This window comes from Triplophysa rosa, linkage group LG17, assembly GCF_024868665.1.
Source record: "Triplophysa rosa linkage group LG17, Trosa_1v2, whole genome shotgun sequence".
Taxonomy (NCBI): Eukaryota; Metazoa; Chordata; class Actinopteri; order Cypriniformes; family Nemacheilidae; genus Triplophysa; species Triplophysa rosa.
Genome location: NC_079906.1, coordinates 3,232,601 through 3,256,042, shown reverse-complemented (window position 1 = coordinate 3,256,042; position 23,442 = coordinate 3,232,601). Strand labels below are relative to the sequence as shown.

General features: G+C 47.6%; 1 protein-coding gene across 1 annotated transcript in view; it reads right to left on the bottom strand.

The window, feature by feature from the left end:
* Nucleotides 1-23,442, bottom strand: part of frmd3 (FERM domain containing 3) — a 76,485-nt gene that overhangs the window by 5,926 nt on the left and 47,117 nt on the right. The window contains exons 11-13 of the mRNA XM_057357471.1: nt 14,213-14,287; nt 14,006-14,074; nt 13,571-13,695 (exon numbers count right to left, since the gene is read on the bottom strand). Coding sequence (XP_057213454.1) covers nt 13,571-13,695; nt 14,006-14,074; nt 14,213-14,287 — 269 coding nt within the window. The remainder of the gene's footprint in view (nt 1-13,570; nt 13,696-14,005; nt 14,075-14,212; nt 14,288-23,442) is intronic.

Below are 23,442 nucleotides of genomic sequence, written 5' to 3'. Positions count from 1 at the left end.
CGTGCATCCTGTACTCGTGTGCCTACGTCCTGTCTCTGTGGTAACCTGCGGTCCTGTTGGATTTGTGAGTGTTTCGTGTTCACCTAGCTTCCCCTGTCGTGTGATTTATTCCTTGCCTTGTTTTGGATTTTGTTTAGTTTTTGCCCTCTCATGGGAAGTGTTTTGTTTTGAGTTCTAGTTTTGTTCCCGTTTATGTAGTTCCGGTTTTGTTTTGCACCCCATCGTGAGTTTTTGTTTGGTTATTAAAGTATTGTTTTGTTACCTTATCATTTACCTCCTCGTGGGTGTTTTATTTCTGTCCCTTTGTGTGTACAATAAAGTCTTGTTTTGTTAACCCCTTACTGCCTGCCTGCACTTGGGTTCTCGTTCACCACCAACCGTGACAGGCGTGCTCATTCATTCACCTTTTGTTCTTCAGAGCCTAAGCATCTGATGAGCGTTCTCCAGATCTTCGCTTATCTTATTCTGCTGGAATCTACGACGTGGTGCAGCGGACGGTCCCTTCCTGCAGCAACTTTCCCCTGGGCGTCTCGGCAGTTCCGGAAGTGTCTGAGCAATTCTTTTTCTAAAAGAGCAAATTTCTCCAGCGCGGCATGTCCCGCTGTTCTCTTGGGTGCGACGCGCTCATTGAGGAAGGGGACGGACATGATGTCTGTCTCAGGTGTTTGGGTCTCCGGCATGCTGAGGCAGCCTTCGTGGATACGAAGACGTTGCGGTCACGGGTGGCGGTATTCTTTATGGATAAAGCCACCACCTCGTCTGTTACCCGATCCATGCTTTTCCGGGCCGCCGCGAGCATTGGGCTGCAGTGCACAGCACCACCTTTACCCCAGCGCTCGCGGCTGGATACGTGGTACCTGGGGTCTGAGCGCGGCTCCCCAGCTCCGGTCCCGTTCTTCCCGGAGCGGAGGTGCATGAGGAGCTGAGTAAGACTTGGAACGCGCCCCTCACAGCCCGTTCCAATCAGAAAGGCTCAGTCGCCCTCACTTCCCTCGATGGTGGGGCGGCCAGGGGCTATGTCGAGATTCCCCAGGTGGAGCGTGCTGTCGCGGTGCACCTGTGCCCGCAGACAGTGGCCACCTGGAGAGCTCGACCTAGACTCCCATCCAGGGCGTGTAAATTTTCGGCACCTCCTCCCTCCACGCCATGGCCATCCTGCAGGTCCACCAGGCCAAGGCGTTGAAGGAGCTCCACGGGGGTAAGACCGACCCAATGGTAATGCAGGAACTCTGTACCGCCACCGATCTCGCTCTACGGGCGACTAAGGTGACGGCACGGGCCTTGGGTCGGGCGATGTCCACCATGGTGGTCCAAGAGAGGCACCTCTGGCTCAACCTTGCGCCGATGCGGGACGCCGAGAAGGTTTGCTTTCTCGACGCCCCCATCTCGCAGGGAAGGCTGTTTGGTGACACCGTTGAGGATTTCTCTCAGCAGTTCTCGACGGTGAAGAAGCAGACGGAGGCCATCAGACATATCCTGCCCCGCCGTGACTTGGCAGCCGTCAGGCCTTCGAGATCCCGAGCGGCGTCTGCTTCCCAGCAGCCCCGTCCCTCTTCGACTCTGGTTCCGGCTCCAGTGCCCCCTTCTCAGGCTGCCTCCCGGAAAAGGACGTCGAAGAGGAAACCGCCTCCCCGTCAGCAGCCGTCGCGGAAGCAGAAGCGGCCCTGACGGAGAGACCCCAGGGAGATCGAGGCTACCATCGGGCCCGAACCCAGCCACTCCATCGCTGGGTCGGATAGGGATGGTTCCTGTCCCATTCTACCATCAGCTGGTCCCCCCTGGGGGGCCAGCGCCCACTTCCTCACAAAAAGAGTTTCCTCTCTCTCTGGGTTTTCACAACCGTTCCCACCCTCTGGTCGACGGTGGACAGCAACTCGATGTTGCGTCACGGCGAAGCGCAATGTCGAGTATAAACACCAGCCTTCAGCACTCTCAGACAGACAGTGCGTTGAGCTGGACAGTCGCCAGGCAGGAAAAACAGCAGAGCTGATCTCCTCCCCGGGGGTCCTCCCCCGGCAAGGAATCCGTACTGCTAGCCATCGAACCACCCTCCGCGGGGGCGATGAAGCAGATCAAACCTCTAGTCCCTCTGTCTCGGTTTCTGGGAGCTTGGTCTCAGCTTCCCAGACTGTCAGGCTGGCTGAGGAAGACGATCCGTCTCGGCTACATGATTCAGTTCGCTACACGTCCGCCCAAGTTCCGGGGCATCCTTTTAACCTTAGTCAGAGGCAGGGATGCCCCCATACTTCGGGCGGAGGTCGCCTCCCTTCTGGTGAAGGGGGCGATCGAGCCCGTCCCACCGGCCGAGATGTCCAGCGGGTTCTACAGCCTGTACTTCATTGTCCCCAAGAAAGGCGGGGGGTTGCGCCCTATCTTGGATCTGCGTGTTCTGAGCAGACACCTACACAAGCTGCCTTTCAGGATGGTCACGCAGAAGCGCATCCTGACGTCCGTCAGGCGTCAGGACTAGTTCATGGCAATCGACCTGAAGGACGCGTACTTTCATGTCTCGATCCTCCCTCGACACCGGCCGTTCCTGCGGTTCGCGTTCGAGGGACGGGCATATCAGTACAGGGTCCTCCCCTTCGGTCTGTCCCTGTCTCCACGGGTCTTTACGAAGGTCATGGAGGCCGCCCTCCTTCCCTTCAGGGAATGAGGTGTGCGGGTACTAAACTATCTCGACGACTGGCTCATCTCGGTTCACTCGCGAGATTTGTTATGTACACACAGGGACCTGGTGCTCCGGCACCTAGATCGGTTGGGGCTACAGGTCAACTGGGAAAAGAGCAAGCTCTCCCCCACGCAGAGTATCTCCTTTCTCGGTATGGAACTCGACTCCGTCTCCATGACAGCGCGACTGACTACAGAGCGCGCCCGGTCAGTGTTACACTGCCTGAAACACTTCAGGCAGCCAGCGGTCTCCCTGAAACAATTTCAGAGGCTCCTGGGGCACATGGCATCCTCGGCGGGGGTGGTCCCCCTCGGGTTGATGCACATGCGACCGCTCCAACACTGGCTACAGAGTCGAGTTCCTTGGAGAGCGTGGCACTCGGGTGGCGGTATTCTTTATGGATAAAGCCACCACCTCGTCTGTTACCCGATCCATGCTTTTCCGGGCCGCCGCGAGCATTGGGCTGCAGTGCACAGCACCACCTTTACCCCAGCGCTCGCGGCTGGATACGTGGTACCTGGGGTCTGAGCGCGGCTCCCCAGCTCCGGTCCCGTTCTTCCCGGAGCGGAGGTGCATGAGGAGCTGAGTAAGACTTGGAACGCGCCCCTCACAGCCCGTTCCAATCAGAAAGGCTCAGTCGCCCTCACTTCCCTCGATGGTGGGGCGGCCAGGGGCTATGTCGAGATTCCCCAGGTGGAGCGTGCTGTCGCGGTGCACCTGTGCCCGCAGACAGTGGCCACCTGGAGAGCTCGACCTAGACTCCCATCCAGGGCGTGTAAATTTTCGGCACCTCCTCCCTCCACGCCATGGCCATCCTGCAGGTCCACCAGGCCAAGGCGTTGAAGGAGCTCCACGGGGGTAAGACCGACCCAATGGTAATGCAGGAACTCTGTACCGCCACCGATCTCGCTCTACGGGCGACTAAGGTGACGGCACGGGCCTTGGGTCGGGCGATGTCCACCATGGTGGTCCAAGAGAGGCACCTCTGGCTCAACCTTGCGCCGATGCGGGACGCCGAGAAGGTTTGCTTTCTCGACGCCCCCATCTCGCAGGGAAGGCTGTTTGGTGACACCGTTGAGGATTTCTCTCAGCAGTTCTCGACGGTGAAGAAGCAGACGGAGGCCATCAGACATATCCTGCCCCGCCGTGACTTGGCAGCCGTCAGGCCTTCGAGATCCCGAGCGGCGTCTGCTTCCCAGCAGCCCCGTCCCTCTTCGACTCTGGTTCCGGCTCCAGTGCCCCCTTCTCAGGCTGCCTCCCGGAAAAGGACGTCGAAGAGGAAACCGCCTCCCCGTCAGCAGCCGTCGCGGAAGCAGAAGCGGCCCTGACGGAGAGACCCCAGGGAGATCGAGGCTACCATCGGGCCCGAACCCAGCCACTCCATCGCTGGGTCGGATAGGGATGGTTCCTGTCCCATTCTACCATCAGCTGGTCCCCCCTGGGGGGCCAGCGCCCACTTCCTCACAAAAAGAGTTTCCTCTCTCTCTGGGTTTTCACAACCGTTCCCACCCTCTGGTCGACGGTGGACAGCAACTCGATGTTGCGTCACGGCGAAGCGCAATGTCGAGTATAAACACCAGCCTTCAGCACTCTCAGACAGACAGTGCGTTGAGCTGGACAGTCGCCAGGCAGGAAAAACAGCAGAGCTGATCTCCTCCCCGGGGGTCCTCCCCCGGCAAGGAATCCGTACTGCTAGCCATCGAACCACCCTCCGCGGGGGCGATGAAGCAGATCAAACCTCTAGTCCCTCTGTCTCGGTTTCTGGGAGCTTGGTCTCAGCTTCCCAGACTGTCAGGCTGGCTGAGGAAGACGATCCGTCTCGGCTACATGATTCAGTTCGCTACACGTCCGCCCAAGTTCCGGGGCATCCTTTTAACCTTAGTCAGAGGCAGGGATGCCCCCATACTTCGGGCGGAGGTCGCCTCCCTTCTGGTGAAGGGGGCGATCGAGCCCGTCCCACCGGCCGAGATGTCCAGCGGGTTCTACAGCCTGTACTTCATTGTCCCCAAGAAAGGCGGGGGGTTGCGCCCTATCTTGGATCTGCGTGTTCTGAACAGACACCTACACAAGCTGCCTTTCAGGATGGTCACGCAGAAGCGCATCCTGACGTCCGTCAGGCGTCAGGACTAGTTCATGGCAATCGACCTGAAGGACGCGTACTTTCATGTCTCGATCCTCCCTCGACACCGGCCGTTCCTGCGGTTCGCGTTCGAGGGACGGGCATATCAGTACAGGGTCCTCCCCTTCGGTCTGTCCCTGTCTCCACGGGTCTTTACGAAGGTCATGGAGGCCGCCCTCCTTCCCTTCAGGGAATGAGGTGTGCGGGTACTAAACTATCTCGACGACTGGCTCATCTCGGTTCACTCGCGAGATTTGTTATGTACACACAGGGACCTGGTGCTCCGGCACCTAGATCGGTTGGGGCTACAGGTCAACTGGGAAAAGAGCAAGCTCTCCCCCACGCAGAGTATCTCCTTTCTCGGTATGGAACTCGACTCCGTCTCCATGACAGCGCGACTGACTACAGAGCGCGCCCGGTCAGTGTTACACTGCCTGAAACACTTCAGGCAGCCAGCGGTCTCCCTGAAACAATTTCAGAGGCTCCTGGGGCACATGGCATCCTCGGCGGGGGTGGTCCCCCTCGGGTTGATGCACATGCGACCGCTCCAACACTGGCTACAGAGTCGAGTTCCTTGGAGAGCGTGGCACTCGGGTGGCGGTATTCTTTATGGATAAAGCCACCACCTCGTCTGTTACCCGATCCATGCTTTTCCGGGCCGCCGCGAGCATTGGGCTGCAGTGCACAGCACCACCTTTACCCCAGCGCTCGCGGCTGGATACGTGGTACCTGGGGTCTGAGCGCGGCTCCCCAGCTCCGGTCCCGTTCTTCCCGGAGCGGAGGTGCATGAGGAGCTGAGTAAGACTTGGAACGCGCCCCTCACAGCCCGTTCCAATCAGAAAGGCTCAGTCGCCCTCACTTCCCTCGATGGTGGGGCGGCCAGGGGCTATGTCGAGATTCCCCAGGTGGAGCGTGCTGTCGCGGTGCACCTGTGCCCGCAGACAGTGGCCACCTGGAGAGCTCGACCTAGACTCCCATCCAGGGCGTGTAAATTTTCGGCACCTCCTCCCTCCACGCCATGGCCATCCTGCAGGTCCACCAGGCCAAGGCGTTGAAGGAGCTCCACGGGGGTAAGACCGACCCAATGGTAATGCAGGAACTCTGTACCGCCACCGATCTCGCTCTACGGGCGACTAAGGTGACGGCACGGGCCTTGGGTCGGGCGATGTCCACCATGGTGGTCCAAGAGAGGCACCTCTGGCTCAACCTTGCGCCGATGCGGGACGCCGAGAAGGTTTGCTTTCTCGACGCCCCCATCTCGCAGGGAAGGCTGTTTGGTGACACCGTTGAGGATTTCTCTCAGCAGTTCTCGACGGTGAAGAAGCAGACGGAGGCCATCAGACATATCCTGCCCCGCCGTGACTTGGCAGCCGTCAGGCCTTCGAGATCCCGAGCGGCGTCTGCTTCCCAGCAGCCCCGTCCCTCTTCGACTCTGGTTCCGGCTCCAGTGCCCCCTTCTCAGGCTGCCTCCCGGAAAAGGACGTCGAAGAGGAAACCGCCTCCCCGTCAGCAGCCGTCGCGGAAGCAGAAGCGGCCCTGACGGAGAGACCCCAGGGAGATCGAGGCTACCATCGGGCCCGAACCCAGCCACTCCATCGCTGGGTCGGATAGGGATGGTTCCTGTCCCATTCTACCATCAGCTGGTCCCCCCTGGGGGGCCAGCGCCCACTTCCTCACAAAAAGAGTTTCCTCTCTCTCTGGGTTTTCACAACCGTTCCCACCCTCTGGTCGACGGTGGACAGCAACTCGATGTTGCGTCACGGCGAAGCGCAATGTCGAGTATAAACACCAGCCTTCAGCACTCTCAGACAGACAGTGCGTTGAGCTGGACAGTCGCCAGGCAGGAAAAACAGCAGAGCTGATCTCCTCCCCGGGGGTCCTCCCCCGGCAAGGAATCCGTACTGCTAGCCATCGAACCACCCTCCGCGGGGGCGATGAAGCAGATCAAACCTCTAGTCCCTCTGTCTCGGTTTCTGGGAGCTTGGTCTCAGCTTCCCAGACTGTCAGGCTGGCTGAGGAAGACGATCCGTCTCGGCTACATGATTCAGTTCGCTACACGTCCGCCCAAGTTCCGGGGCATCCTTTTAACCTTAGTCAGAGGCAGGGATGCCCCCATACTTCGGGCGGAGGTCGCCTCCCTTCTGGTGAAGGGGGCGATCGAGCCCGTCCCACCGGCCGAGATGTCCAGCGGGTTCTACAGCCTGTACTTCATTGTCCCCAAGAAAGGCGGGGGGTTGCGCCCTATCTTGGATCTGCGTGTTCTGAGCAGACACCTACACAAGCTGCCTTTCAGGATGGTCACGCAGAAGCGCATCCTGACGTCCGTCAGGCGTCAGGACTAGTTCATGGCAATCGACCTGAAGGACGCGTACTTTCATGTCTCGATCCTCCCTCGACACCGGCCGTTCCTGCGGTTCGCGTTCGAGGGACGGGCATATCAGTACAGGGTCCTCCCCTTCGGTCTGTCCCTGTCTCCACGGGTCTTTACGAAGGTCATGGAGGCCGCCCTCCTTCCCTTCAGGGAATGAGGTGTGCGGGTACTAAACTATCTCGACGACTGGCTCATCTCGGTTCACTCGCGAGATTTGTTATGTACACACAGGGACCTGGTGCTCCGGCACCTAGATCGGTTGGGGCTACAGGTCAACTGGGAAAAGAGCAAGCTCTCCCCCACGCAGAGTATCTCCTTTCTCGGTATGGAACTCGACTCCGTCTCCATGACAGCGCGACTGACTACAGAGCGCGCCCGGTCAGTGTTACACTGCCTGAAGCACTTCAGGCAGCCAGCGGTCTCCCTGAAACAATTTCAGAGGCTCCTGGGGCACATGGCATCCTCGGCGGGGGTGGTCCCCCTCGGGTTGATGCACATGCGACCGCTCCAACACTGGCTACAGAGTCGAGTTCCTTGGAGAGCGTGGCACACCGGCAGCAGGCGTATGGTCATCACGCCTTTCTGCCGGCGCACCCTGACCCCTTGGTCATCTATGGCCTTCCTAGGGGAGGGGGTCCCCCTAGGGCAGGTATCAAGACACGTCGTGGTAATGACGGATGCCTCCCTTCAGGGCTGGGGTGCTGTGTGCAATGGGCACACAGTGTCGGGGCGGTGGACGGGCAGATATGCCTGCATTGGCATATCAACTGCCTACAGTTGTGGGCTGTGCTACTTGCACTGAAGAGGTTCCAACCTTTCGTGCAGGGCAGGCACGTGCTGGTCCGGTCGGACAGCACAGCTGCCGTGGCGTATATCAACCACCAGGATGGCGTTCGTTCACGGCAGCTAACACGACTCGCCCGACGCCTCCTCCTGTGGAGTCAGCAGGTGATCAGCTCCCTGCGAGCCATACACATCCCGGGCGACCTGAACCAGACAGCAGACCGGCTCTCTCATCAGTGGTCACCTCGCGGAGAGTGGCGACTCCACCCCCAGGCGGTTCAGCTCATATGGGAGCAGTTCGGCCAGGCGCAGGTGGACCTGTTTGCCTCCCCGGACTCCACCCATTGTCCGCTTTGCTACTCCCTATCCGACGGTCCCCTCGGTGCGGATGCCCTTGTGTACAGCTGGAAGTACGCCTTCCCCCCAGTGAGCCTCATTGCACTGACCCTGTGCAAGGTCAGGGAAGAGGAGCATCAAGTGCTACTAGTTGCACCCTACTAGCCCAACCGGACTTGGTTCTCAGAGCTGGTGCGCCTGACAACAACTCCCCCCTGGCCGATTCCCATGAGGAAGGACCTTCTTTCTCAGGGGAAGGGCACGTTTTGGCATCCCAGGCCAGACCTCTGGGACCTCCATGTCTGGCCCCTGGACGGGACGAGGAGATCCTGAGCGACCTACCCCCGGCGGTGGTAGAGACCCTCACACAGGCTAGGGCCCCGGCCACTAGGAGACTGTATGCCTTCAAGTGGCGCCTCTTATCGTCCTGGTGCTCTTCTCACGGAGAAGACCCACAGAGATGCTCGATGCTCTCCCCTTCCACACTGAAGGTGTATGTTGCCGCTATAGCCGCACATCACGATCCAGTTGCTGGTAAGTCTCTAGGACAGCACGACCTGGTGACCAGGTTCCTAAGGGGCGCGAGACGGTTGAATCCGCCTCGCCCACACCCCGTACCCTCTTGGGACCTCGAAGTGGTCCCCCTTCGAACCCCTAGGAGAGGCCGATCTTTCTTGTCTGTCAATGAAGACGGCCCTCCTGGTAGCGCTCACCTCCTTCAAGAGGGTAGGGGAGCTACAAGCATTCTCTGTGTCCTCGGGTTGCCTAGAATTCGGGCCTGGAGACTCTCACGTTATCCTCAGACCACGGCCCGGCTACGTGCCCAAAGTTCCCACCACTCCCTTCCGGGACCAGGTGGTGAACTTGCAGGCGCTCCCCACCGGGGAGGAAGACCCAACCCCTTCCATGTTGTTTCCAGTACGCGCACTGCGCCTCTACTTGGACCGCACGCAGAGCTTCAGAAGCTCTGAGCAGCTCTTTGTCTGTTTTGGAGGTCAGCAGAAGGGGAGAGCTGTCTCCAAACAGAGACTGGCGCACTGGATCGTGGATGCCATTTCCTTGGCATACCGGTCGCAAGATCGCCCCTGCCCCTTAGGAGTTAAGGCACATTCCACTCGGGGTGTCGCCTCCTCGTGGGCACTGGCTCAGGGCGCCTCTCTGGCAGACATCTGCAGAGCTGCGGGTTGGGCTACGCCCAATACCTTTGCGAGGTTCTACAACCTCCGCGTTGAACTGGTGTCAGCCCGCGTCCTGCAGGGCAACAGGTAGGACCGGCAACCGTTAGGGCGTACGCCTGCGGAAGCCCTTCCCCCTCCGGGGGGAGCAGTGGCGACCCCGCCTCACTTCTTTCCCCTCGGGTAAAGAACAGGCATTCCATCCATCACTAAGCACTCTTCCAGGGGACAGGGTGGGCAGAGCAGCCCTGCCCCCTTAGGCCGGGGAACAGTTGAGTTATCTCCCAGATGGCTCTAACCGGACCTAGTGCTCCAGACGTGGTAACTCCCCCCTCCACCTGTTCCGTCTGATGTATCCACATGAATGGTTCCCACCTTGGCAACCCATGACCTCCCCAGGTGGACTCCCACCTTGCGGTTAACTCCGGCAGTCCGCACATTCTTCCCATGAGTTCTCCCCTGATGGTGAGACCATGTGGTTTCTCCACTAATTCCTCCCTACGGTAGGTAGTGGCCTCTGCAGCGTTTTTCCCCCAGGGGGAATAATGCTTACCCAGTGGCCGTACGGTGCCGGGTGGCTTCTCGCCATTTAGAGAACTAGGCCTCCGCCCGTGACCGCCGGTGATACGGGCTTCCCAACTTTGTGTAAAGCTCTGGGTCCCCCTTCCTCTCCACTGGAGGGTCATAATTTCGCGTTAGCATGTTCGTCTGACTCGCCCAGGCCAGTCAACGTCGCTCCGCAGAGATTGTGACACGGCTCAGTGCTGTGGCGTTTTCCATAGGAACCCCATTCTGTCGGTTTCGACACAACGTCGAGAGACCGACAGAAAGGGAACGTCTTGGTTACGGATGTAACCTCGGTTCCCTGATAGAGGGAACGAGACGTTGTGTCCCTCATGCCACAACACTGGCCGCCCACCCCAGCGGTCGGGGGAGGATGCTTTAGGCCCCTCAGACCAACAGGTGAATGAATGAGCACGCCGGCTTCCCTCTTATACCCGGACATCCGGGGAGGAGCCCGGCATGCAAATTTCATTCGCCAATTTTCATTGGCCTTTTCTAAATACTCAGAAGATGATAGGTTCTCAAGACAAACCCCATTCTGTCGGTTCGACACAACGTCTCGTTCCCTCCATCAGGGAACCGAGGTTACATCCGTAACCAAGACGTTTTTCGATATCGCCCCAACTATAGCGCCTGCGCACAGGCTGGCAAGCGCCTCACGAGAGCCCCGCCCCAGAGAATCGTCAGTCTTTATTGATTGACGATTGGCTCGTTTACCTGGAAGGTGGGACTTCCTTCGCTAAAGCGGCCATATTGAGGGTTGCATCCCTCGCTATTCATTGCAATGGCAGTGGCGCATCTTGTTAATATTAATATCTTTGGCTATATTTACTAAAGAAGGTATTTTGAAGAATGTTGGTAACAACAGCGGTACCCATTCACTTCTATTGTATGGACACAAAGCCAAGTCAATTGCTCCGTTACCAACAGGTTAGCCATACAGGTTTTAAATGACCAGAGGGTGAGTAAATGAGGGGAGGATTTTCATTTTGGGGTGAACTATCTTTGTAAGTAGCAACACAACAACAACCAATCAAAATATATCTACTGCATACAGTGGCGTAACTTTGTTTTGAAAAGTGGTGGGGACAAAGACGTACGACACAAACAATACTTTAATAAATTGTTTCTGTAAGAACTCGTTGGGAATATTCATGGACGTCACAAGCGCGAAACATGTAGGTGACTCCTCTAGAAAACAGTATAAAAACTGCGCCACTTTATCGACAGCTTCAGTGGTGTAACGTTAGTGCGAAAGACGCATGACAAGTAATAGTGACACTGCCGTGAAGCAGGTTCCTATCCGCTGATCTCACTATTCTAATTTTTCACATATCAGATCTGCTTCCATTTGTTTTTAAACTATATCATGTCAGTAGATCATTTAAAGCATGTTGTGCTTTATTATATGTAAGGATGGCTGTTGCCGTACGTAATTAAACGTATTAATTCGTGATGAAACAAAAACTACTGAAACGAATGTGTGTTTTCCCCATGTTAAAAATTTGGTGTTTGACAACCCCCTGCTAATAAGGACAAACATTCAAGTATACAGGGGAAACAGATGGAAAATAATATCTTTAAAAAATCTTATTTTCACTAATTACTACGGGCATTGCCTGATAGGCTACAAATATACAACAAACTTTCTAAATTTTGTTTTGAACTCATGAAACTACAAAGTTGTGACTTTTTCCATTTATTGGAGTTTTCTCCAATATAAGTATCAAAATAAAAGTATCAAATTTTTTTTGATACTTTTACGATAAAAGTATCAAAATGTAATTAATTTTGCAATAGGCGATAGCAACCGCATGTCGAGAACAATAAGGACGAATATATAGCACCAAAGTGCAATTAAGCGCAAAATGTTTGGTACATGTATGACTTGAACAGCCATTTTCAAATATTTTCATCATTTTATTAAAAATAAATACCTTTACAATCTGATAGGGAAAAAGTTCAGCAAACAGCAGTTGCGTACCCACGACGACATGAAGGAGGTAACACTTGCTTTACGCTGTACGCCACCGGAGCAGTTAAGCTTTGTGCGCCTTTCTTACATTTTGTCTATTCCAATCTGAAACTGATGGGCGGAGTTAGTATATATAGCCTCTGCTTACAAAGCGGGCTACTTGCACGGTAAATAGACGCTCCGTATTTTTTATTTCTTACAATAAGTGGTGGGGACAAAATTGACTTTGGCAAAAAGTGGTGGGGACATGACCCACCCATCCACCCGCAAATTACGCCTATGACTGCATAACACCCTAGCCTTGTGGATGGTGTAGCATTTGGTGATGTTTCACTTCAAAGGCTTATAGCACACAAGTCGTTTTTTTGGAACTGAACCATTTTTATTAACAAAAATAGAAGCAGCAACTTTTGAATAAGCTTATGTTTTATGATTGTTCAATATACTGCAGTGAATAAATGATTTTATCCACCAAAAAATACACTTGACACTTATTACTTAAAAGTCGCAGTATACAGTAATGTTAGTTCAGAGTCAAATTCAAGCATAATCTTTTTGCAGATGCCACTTGGTTTGAATATTCTTAATAGATTGCAAGAGAGTGCAGATAAGGGAAGACTGTGATCGTATAGGACGTACAAGAAAACCCAGAGACAGGCTTATGTGGTATTTAGTCCTTAAAACCTTGTCCTTTACTTTGGTAACTCAATCTGTGAGAGGCTTAGACATGATGCAGTACCAGCTTCAGAACTGTTCACATGGCCTTTGTGTTTCCTGATTCACACAACTAGAACTGTCAACCTGGCAAAAGCTTAATAAACATTTTATTCACAACCTTTCTGGAATTTACATGAATGATTCGAGTTTAAACAGATGAATGATTCAATTGACTTAATCAGCAGCTTCTGACTTTATAAGCATGTGAATCGCTGTTTTAATGTGCACCTCTACAGTACTTTTATAGCACAAGTCTGGGCATGACTCCAAATAATCAGTGCTAATATGATGTCTGCTGAGACGATCGTATGAGTATTTTAATGCTCTGATTGGAGTCTCCACAGAGACCAGCACATCATCGGCTCATTTTCAAAAGATCCCCGAGAACAGGTGCCTTACATCTGTCAAAACCAATAGTACAGTTGTTTTAAAGGTGCACAGGACACTATTTTGCTTGCTTTTGACTGCATACAGACACCTGGAGGTAATGCTCACTGTAAAGCTTTTGTTTTTATTACTGATGCCATTGTGAAAACAACATATTCACAGGCGTATATGCCACCTATTAATTTATTTAAGTAGTATTTTGTGAATCATGTCGAATCGTGTTTTGCTGTATCATCTACACGGCAGCCGCGTGTTTTTCTTAGAGTAAATCAGCTTTGATACATAATAGGAACAGTACTAAACAAACATATCTGGCAAGATCTCTTTGGGAATAAGGGCACACAGCTTTCCCATTCGTCTGCCTAAAAAGTCAAGGTTTGTACAACGAGCCCCTTTTAAAAAAATCACTGGATTTTCCATGTGTAAGATAAGACACACATTCACATTCATAATAGAAGCATGTTTGTGTTACCGTTGTCTGCTGAGATATCTCTGCGTTCCCTGCTAGAGCTTAGTGCTGGTAGGAGTGGCTCCATGTTCATTATGAGCTGTTTATGACTGAGTGAAGTAAAGCTTCTGCTTTGGCCAAACTGGCACCTAAAACAACCACAAGAAGACAAAAAAAAGCAAGTTCCATTAGTATGCTTGTATGAGGGCCAATCTGAATTTGTCTGACATCAAACCCAGGAGCACATAACCTTAAGAATTCTATATGACTATGAATACAATATTCACAATTTCTCTTGCAACACAAAAGTCATGCGATAAAAATGTAGACACTTGAAAACATCTGAACATACAGACAAGCATAACGATGGAGACTAACAAACAATCACGAAATTCCAATTCGGTCTGTATAACAATATGAAAAATAAGCAAAATAAATTAAAATGGAGATGTAACTGACCTGTGTACAACAGGTGGTTCTCTTTGAATCTTTGAACTGGCTTCAATCACTTCTTTAGCCACCCGCCCACTGGAAAACATACACATTCACCTCATGTTATTGCATTCACACTTATGAGAAATGCAACTGATCAAATTGGAATGTGTGACGTATGTTTAGTGCCATCAGCTTTGAGGTTACAAAGTACATTTAATCAAATAATCTCACCTGTAGCGAAATCTGCTTCCCTTGAAAAATATACTGCAGCTGGATACAGTCTTTATCTGACTTGATTTTGCGCATCTAAATCACAGAAATCGCAAGAAAATGCATTCAAACATTACAGAAAGTCATTTCTACATGAAGAGTGATTTGTGTGTGCATGCACCTCTGTATAAAACATATCGAACACACTTCAATCAAAGGTCTGGTATTGAAACGTACGTCCCAAATATAAGCCCATACCAAAATACCGGAAAAACTAGTTTCCTCCCAAATTTTTTGTATGTGTCTGTGAAAAAACACAAACAGACAGTGCTTTTCAGTGTTGCTCACCCAAAGCAACTGCATCTCGCTGTTTGGTATCAGTGATCTGCCACTCATAGTTTAGATCCTATTTATGAGAGAGTTACTAATTTGTTTATGAAGAAGTGAAGCATACCATCTCTTGGGAATGATGAAAAAACATGCAGAATATACTTAGCACTAATAGTCCCTTATTTTTAGTTACCAAGTTAGCAGACTGTATTAACCGTACAAAGACTTCTGATATTGGACCATGTTATTCTGAATAGGAGATTATATTATAACGTGTCTCAACAGGTTAGATAGCAATCTGTCATTTGCATGTGTGCTGTACGTTTCACAGTATTGTTCCCGAGTAGCCTAACTATTCTTAAAGTCAGGGCCGTCGCAAGGGGGGTGCGAGAACAGGTGCGAACTTGATATGCGAGGGCCTCTGGAGGAGAAAATGGTTTTTGCATAGGTTTTATGATGATTTATGATGATTCTCAAAGAAAGCTTGCAGTGAGTCTGTTGCTATAGTGACGCAACTAACGCAACGTTCACACGCATCTGATGGACAGATAAACCATGCTCTTTGTTGTTAATGTTGTGGATATTTCAGAAAAAAGTTTGCTTCAATTTAACAGCACTAGGTTAAAGAGGGAAAAACTTTAGCACATCCATTTTAGATGCTTAAATTATTTCTCCATCAATGCAGTTTTAATGAATGTGGGTTTGCTTAAACTTCTCAGGTAATATCTATGGTTTGACCAGTGCTGGGTGTAACTAGTTGCAAAGTAATTAGTTACTGTAATTTAATTTAAAGGGATTACGCTTATTTTTCGGTAATTTAATTACATTTACTTCTGATGTAATTAAACGAAATACATGTATGTAAATACAATATATGTGTGTGCAATAGTGGAATTGACATTAACAATTCAAAGTCTAACTTTAAAATCCGTGCTTTGATGTATAATTCTCACATTTGTAATACTTTGGTCAGTTAATAATACTACTTTGTCGTTTTATATTATTTATTTGAATGAATTAAAAGAGCCGTTTCATGTCAATCCTTGAATCACTTAACTAATCAACGTTGATATAGGAAATAGAAAGTAATTAGTAATAAGTAATTAAATACTTTTTTGTAGAGAGTAATTTGTACAGTAATCTAATTACACTATTGAATATGTAATTAGTAACTAGTAATTAATTACATTTTCAGAGTAACTTACCCAACACTGGGTTTGGCCAGTTGCGTTGCATGTACATCAAAACAACATTTAATTTGTTCAATGAGTTTTCGTGGCAAAAATATATTTTCTTCTGTTATACTGTATACTTCTATTCTTTCTTGTGTTCCTTTATTAATCACCACCGGCCTGAATGTGCTTTTGAGATGTGGTTATACTATAACTCTGCCATCAGAAGGGACTGAGGACTGATGCAGACATTTTCCTGATAAATGGGTAAAACGTTATTATTTTATTAAATTTACGCAACATTTGGTCAAAACAAAAGCAGCAGATATTGCTTGTTCAGATACATTTTTTTGATATATGCCTTCCAGGATGTACTTCACAAACAACACAAACTATACCTCAAACCATTAGATTTGTCCGCACAAAAAAGCAGTGCCGAAGCACAAACCTCGTAAAGAAAATAACTGTATATTACATCCAAATCTTTTAAAGAAGGCAGATCTTTTTTATTTGGCTCCTACTCTGGAATAACCTCCCTCACAATGATCAGCATTTGGACACACTTATTTCTTAAGCCAAGAATCCAGCCCATTCACGGCCTAAAAATATTCATGCCACAAACATTTCTTTTAGTGTAATTTTTAAATGATTTTTTGCTAATAACAGTTTATCCATGTTTCAACTTCGGATTACCACAGATACTAAAAGATACTAAAATCCCTTGTTCAGGCAGCTGCTTGACCTTTTTGTAACATTTTACTGAGTGATGACCACATCTGTCGTCAGCACCGACCCGGTGCCCCTAAACGTATCACTTCAACGATCTATAATGAACAAATAACATAAAATGCTACTAATTTTAATGCTACTAACAGCTCTACAACAGCCAAATTCTTCCGAGTCATCAACTACACATACTGTATCTACATACTGTATAGGAAACACTGTACCAAAGGACAACCCACTTACTATCACCATAACAGACAATATTATAGACACCCCAACCATGCAGATCTGCCAGCCAATGCTTGGGTACTGCGGCTGCTGAGCCATACAGTAGTTTCCAAGTATACTCAAAGGAAGAGTTCACCCAAACAATTAAATTAGCCTATATGTTACTCACCCTCAAGCTGTTCCAGGGTGGTTGTTCTGATTTTGAGAAGACGAAATATTTGCCAGTTTTGCATGTTTGTGCAAATGTGCAGTTTTGCAAGACCATGAAATTTGTAACTGATATGTGGTTAATATGACAACAGGTTTAACTGACATTGGCTCTTGTTTGGCATGCCTGCTGTCTGGCAGCCATTTAAGCTCCTAATTAAAAAGCTTTCCGCAGAAATGTGATCCTACTCATACACGGTAACTAGAGACAGGAACAAGGAGAACAGAAATTAAGAACTTGCATTAGGCAACAGAGGAATTTGTGTGTCCTCAATAACTTCAAGGAGTAGTTCACCTTCAAAATGAAAATTCTGTCATCATTTACTCACCCTCTTGTCATTTCAAACCTGTATGACTTTCTTTCTTCCACAAAACACTTAAGAAGATATTTCGAAGAATGTTGTTAACAGCCCCCCCATTCACTTGCATTGGTTGCAATAGAAGTGAATGGAGGCTGTGCTGTTCTGTTACCAACATTTTTCAAAATATCTTCTTCTGTGTTCTGCAGAAGAAAGAAAGTCATACAGGTTTGAAACACCCTTGACAAGAGGGTGAGTAAATGATGACAGAATTTTCCTTTTGAAAGTGAACTACTCCTTTCATTATGTAATGCAGACTAATTAAATAAAACTACATAGAAATTATGAATTTAAATTATGTTTATAATGATGCTTTCATGCAAATAATCAATTTAGCATTTTATTTTATTTTCATCTGTTATACTCAAATAGCAACCAAACCAGAAAATTGTTACAAACTAAACGAAAAAAATTTGCTATCTGGGAAAAACTCCAACCAGCTACTTTCAACTTTAATTCAACCTAAAACATTATGCTACCAATATGTCGTTTTTCTTACAATGCATTATACATTAAAAAACTTCCTTCAGTTCATCGAACATTCAACTCATCACCATCCACCTCCAATCCCTGGACTGGCACTGACAAATTTGATAGATCCTCACGTCAGTGTAGGGGATTGCTCTTGCAGTGTTGCATTTACTTCACTCAAACTCTTTCTTACACAGCAGACTAGTGGCCTTTACCATAGCATCGCTACAACTCAACTCAACTCAACTTTATTTATATAGCGCTTTTACAATTTTCATTGTTACAAAGCAACTGTACATGAGACATATTGACTATAAGCAAAATAATTAAAGTTGTACCTGCAAAAACAAGAAAAGGTTGAAAACACAGAAGACAGACATACCCACATACAAAACACTCCACACACACAATATGCACACGTACTAACACACATAGACATAGAGACACACACACACACACGGATGCGCACGCACACACACACACACACACACGTACGTACACAGACAAGTACGCACACACACACACACACACACACACACACACACACACACACACACACACACACACACACACACACAAACCACACACACACACGCTCAGTGAGAGCACACATTTAGGATAAAGGAGAGAGAAGCACAGGTCAAATATAACAGACTATAAATTCCTATATGCAATATTAATTAAGTAAAACTTTAAAATTCTAAAGCAGCCCCCCCGGTCAGGCAGATAGTGCAAAAACAGTATGCAAACGGTGGCGAGGAACCCAAAACTCTAATCGAGAAAAAAAACCTCAGGAGAACCCAGGCCCAACCAGGGGATTCCAGTTCCCCTCTGGCAAAAGCTGCTGCCTCTGCACAAGCTCCAGAGAGCTTGCACAACAAGGCTAAATAAAATAAATAAACTTAATAATAAAATAAATTATAGTTTAAGATTATCATTAATAATCTAATAGCATTTGAAATTTTGTGGTGAAGACATGTCAAGAGACCGCGTCCTTCTTTATCCAGCTCTATCATCTCAGCTCTTGTCAGGTCCCCACTTCCCATTCTCCGCTCTACCATCAGGTCAGGCCATGAACTGCATCCTGCTCGCTGTGGTAACCTTGGAACAATGAGACAAGACTGGCTGAGAGTAGAGTACTGTTCTGTACTCTTTGATGCAACAAGTACATCAGTTGTGTTTTTGGTTCCGGTTGATCTAACTAATGCAGCCTAAACCCTCGAAGATTTATATTATGGAAGAGTAGTGTATGCAAGATTAAAAAGATGCGTCTTTAGTCTAGATTTAAACTGACAGAGTGTGTCTGCCTCCCGGACAGTGCAGGGAAGACTATTCCAAAGTTTAGGCGCTAGATAGGAAAAGGATCTACCACCTGCACTTGATTTTGAAATTCTAGGTATTACCAACTGACAGGACGCCTGAGAGCGTAATGCACGTGAAGGACTGTAATACAAAAGGAGTTCATTCAAGTACTGAGGAGCTAAACCATGTAAGGCTTTATAGGTAATAAGCAAGATTTTAAAGTTAACGCGATGCTTTATAGGTAACCAGTGCAAGGTTGACAGAACCGGGCTAATATGTTCATACTTTTTTGTACGTGTAAGAACTCGAGCTGCCGCGTTTTGGACCAATTGGAGTTTTTGTAATAAGCCTGCAGGGCAACCACCTAACAGTGCATTACAGTAATCTAGTCTTGATGTCATGAATGCATGAATTAACTTCTCTGCATCTGAGATTGACAGCATATGACGTAGTTTAGATATATTCTTAAGATGGAAAAACGCAATTTTACAGGTGTTGGCGACGTGGCTCTCAAATGACAGATTACTATCGAATAGAACGCCAAGATTCTTTGCTGACGACGAGGGTTTTATGGAACATCCGTCAATAGTTAAACAGTATTCTTGGTTGTTACTTATAGCAGTTTTCGGTCCAATAAGTAACACTTCCGTTTTGTCCGAGTTCAGTAATAAAAAGTTGTTACTCATCCAGTTTTTTATATCGACTATGCATTCCATTATTCGATGGAACTGCTGTGTTTCATGAGGCTTCGAGGAAATATAAAGTTGAGTATCATCAGCATAACAGTGAAAGCTAACTCCGTGTCGCTTTATTATATCTCCTAGAGGTAGCATGTATAATGCGAAGAGCAGAGGCCCTAAGACTGAGCCCTGTGGTACACCGTACTGGACTTGCGATTTGCGTGACACCTCATTGTTTATTGCTACAAATTGAAAACGGTCGGATAAATAAGATTTAAACCATTTCAAAGCTATTCCCTTAATGCCGACATAATTTTCGAGTCTATGTAGGAGTGTGCTGTGGTCAATGGTATCGAATGCAGCACTAAGGTCTAGCAGCACCAATAACGAGATACAACCTCGGTCAGACGCCAATAGCAGATCATTTGTAACTCTGATCAAAGCAGTCTCTGTACTGTGACATGCTCTAAATCCAGACTGGAATTCTTCATTGATGTCATTCCTTTGGAGGAAGGAGCATAATTGAGTTGAAACTACTTTTTCCAGAACTTTAGATATGAAAGGTAGATTCGATATAGGCCTGTAGTTCCTTAGTTCTCTAGGGTCGAGTTGGGGTTTTTTGACAAGGGGCCTTATAACAGCCACCTTATATGCTTTAGGCACATGTCCTAATGTCAGAGATGAGTTAATAATACCAAGAAGAGGATCTATAATTTCTGGGAGCATCTCTTTCAGTAGATTTGTAGGTATAGGGTCTAGTATGCATGTTGTTGATTTAGATGATCTAATAATTTTAGACAGCTCATCTTGATCTACGGTATAAAATAATTGCATTTTCTCCTTAAGGGCGCTGTAGTTAGTTTGTTCAGCGGGTTTCACTTCTGATTGCATTGTTATAATTTTTTCTCTAATATCTTGGATTTTATATGTGAAGTAGTTCATAAATTCATCACTGCTATGCTGATATACAGGATCAGAAGTCACTGACGATTTATTTTTTGTTAATTTAGCCACCGTGTTAAATAAAAACCTAGGGTTGTGCTGGTTTTCTTCTATTAGTGATGAAAAGTAGGCGGATCTAGAAGTTTTAGGGCTTTCCTGTATTTTCGAATACTATCCTTCCATGCTGTACGAAATACCTCTAATTTAGTTTTCTTAAAGTTGCGCTCCATTTTTCGGGCCGCTTTCTTTAGAGCCTGAGTGTGTTCATTATACCACGGTGTGGGGCTGCCATTTTTAATCTTCTTTAAACGTAGTGGAGCAACTTTGTCTAGCGTTACCGAGAAGGTGGAATTAAAATTTTCAGTGGTAATGTCAAGATCTTCAACGTTATTTCTCATGATTTGAGACAATTCGGGCAGATTATCGAGAAACGCATCTTTGGTAGTTGAAGTTATTGTTCTACCATATTTGTAACAATGAGTTTTATTTGCAGCCGTAGGCCAGTGAAGCAAACATAATACCAGATAATGATCCGAAATGTCTTCACTCTGCTGAAGGATTTTAACGTCGTCCACATTTATACCGTAAGACAGTATTAAATCTAAAGTATGATTACGAAGGTGAGTGGGTCCTGACACATGTTGACTAATGCCCATGGAGTTAAGAGTGTCTTTGAAAGCCATTCCTAAGGCATCTGTAACGTTATCTACGTGGATGTTAAAGTCACCAACGACAAGGAGTCTATCTGCGGCCAGTACTAGTTCTGATAAGAACCCACCAAATTCTTTAATAAAATCTGTGTGGTGCCCTGGAGGCCTATATACAATAGCTAGAATCAATTTAAAAAGAGTTTTATCTTTAGTATTAGGTGTTGAAACATGAAGAACCATGACTTCAAAAGAATTATATTTAGAGTTCGACTTCTGGGAAATGCTAAGAGAGTTATTGTAAAGTGCTGCGACACCTCCCCCTCTGCCTTTTAGACGAGGCTCGTGTTTATAATAATAATCTTGGGGGACAGATTCATTTAAAGCAATATAATCATCTGGTTTTAGCCATGTTTCTGTCAAACAGAGCATGTCTATTTTATGATCTGTTATCATATCGTTAACAAAAAGTGCTTTATTAGAGAGAGATCTAATATTTAGCAATCCGAGTCGTAACAGTTGATTATCTGTGTTTTGTTCATGTTTAGTTTGTTTAACGTTTATTAAATTACTTTCAAGAGGTTTACGCATTATTTTATGTTTGCTAATCCGGGGGACAGACACAGTCTCTATTTTGTGATGTTTGGGAGAACGGATTACTACATGTTGTACATTTTGTACAAGGAAGCAGGATTGCTATTGGGTCTGTCTGGGATGTCAATATTGCTTCATTAGTCAGAAAGTAAGGGTAACTGGTCATTAAAACAATGTTTTGTCAGATTTTAGTGTTTTACAAAAATAACCCACGTGAAAGTCGTTAGAAATAATTAAATGATCAACATCCTGTCTGTCTACAATTTGCAGCTTTCGGCAAGGTTAAGTTTCTTCAATAAACACCACATATTTGCTTTAAATGTGCCATCTACAACCCAAGGATTTATATTCTTTCCATTCATGGCCATGAAAAAGGCCATCAAAATGTTTAAGGACTAAGAGTGATGGTAGTCCTAGACCTTGCATCAATTACAAGCGGCTTACTAGTAATGCTATCTCTGCCACTCGATCCTAGAATTATAACAGTCCAAGTAGTAATTTACCAAACTTGATTTACGTGAATAACGTTGGGAGGATAAATTCAGTGAGCATACTAAGCTCACTGGAGAATGAATGAATATAAAACAGTCTTTCTAATGCGGTCTGGGTCTGATGCGGTCAGACTAGACTTTGAGCATGCGAAATAGGTTTGGACGGTGCTACGAAAATGGGTGGGAACGATTCCTCCATCTTTAACATTTCTGAACCGAGAGGTCACGCTGTGACGTTTTGATCTTCAATTGGTCTCACGCACTCACGTGACGCAAATTTGCAGGTCAGAGTTGAACAAACTTGAACTTTGTGGGCATTTTCCAAACAGCATTTATGCGCCCGTTGAAGGTGAATGAAAGTGAACACCTGAATCCTTTCGCGGAAGGGCCATTTCAGAAGTCGGTTAGCGAAGGGTACATGCCATGGTCACTTCAAGGAAGAGAGTTCCGTTTGTGATCACGTGATCTTGGATTACGAGTTCTCGCGAGGCATTTTGAAGTAAATATGGTGCGGGATTTAGACGTTACCTACAAATTTAAGTACAATAATTTAGTTTGTATTTGTTTTACACTACTTTTGTCAGTGATAAATATGATTTAAGATGGTTACAATACAGTATAAGATCATTTAGTTTATAGGGAAATAATAATTACTCAATATTCAACAAGAAGTATTACAAACTAGCGCTGGATTCAGAATGCACGTGCGTAACACATGTGTAACATTTGGCAAGTCATTCCCTTTGTGAAGGGAGTTCCAAACGCATACATGAGAGACAGTAATGCCCTCTAGGGCTCAGCCCTTCGAAGGGAGTAGGGCATAGGGATGCTCACTTCCGTTTGGAAAATGCCCTGCTACGCAGCGAAATGCGAAATAACTTCGGACGGGCTTGCATTTCGGGTCTGATGCATTTGCATGCGTATGAATGAAAGTCAATGGAACGAAAAGTGTGACCGTGGCTTAAGAGTGACTGCTGGTTGAATACAACTTGTCTGTTACATGTATTTAGTGCAAAGCATGCTGTTCCTGCTTACGTCTCGGGCAAAGAAAACTCGCACAGTCGATTAGTGAATGTAAACAGTGGGATTTGTATCAATATAT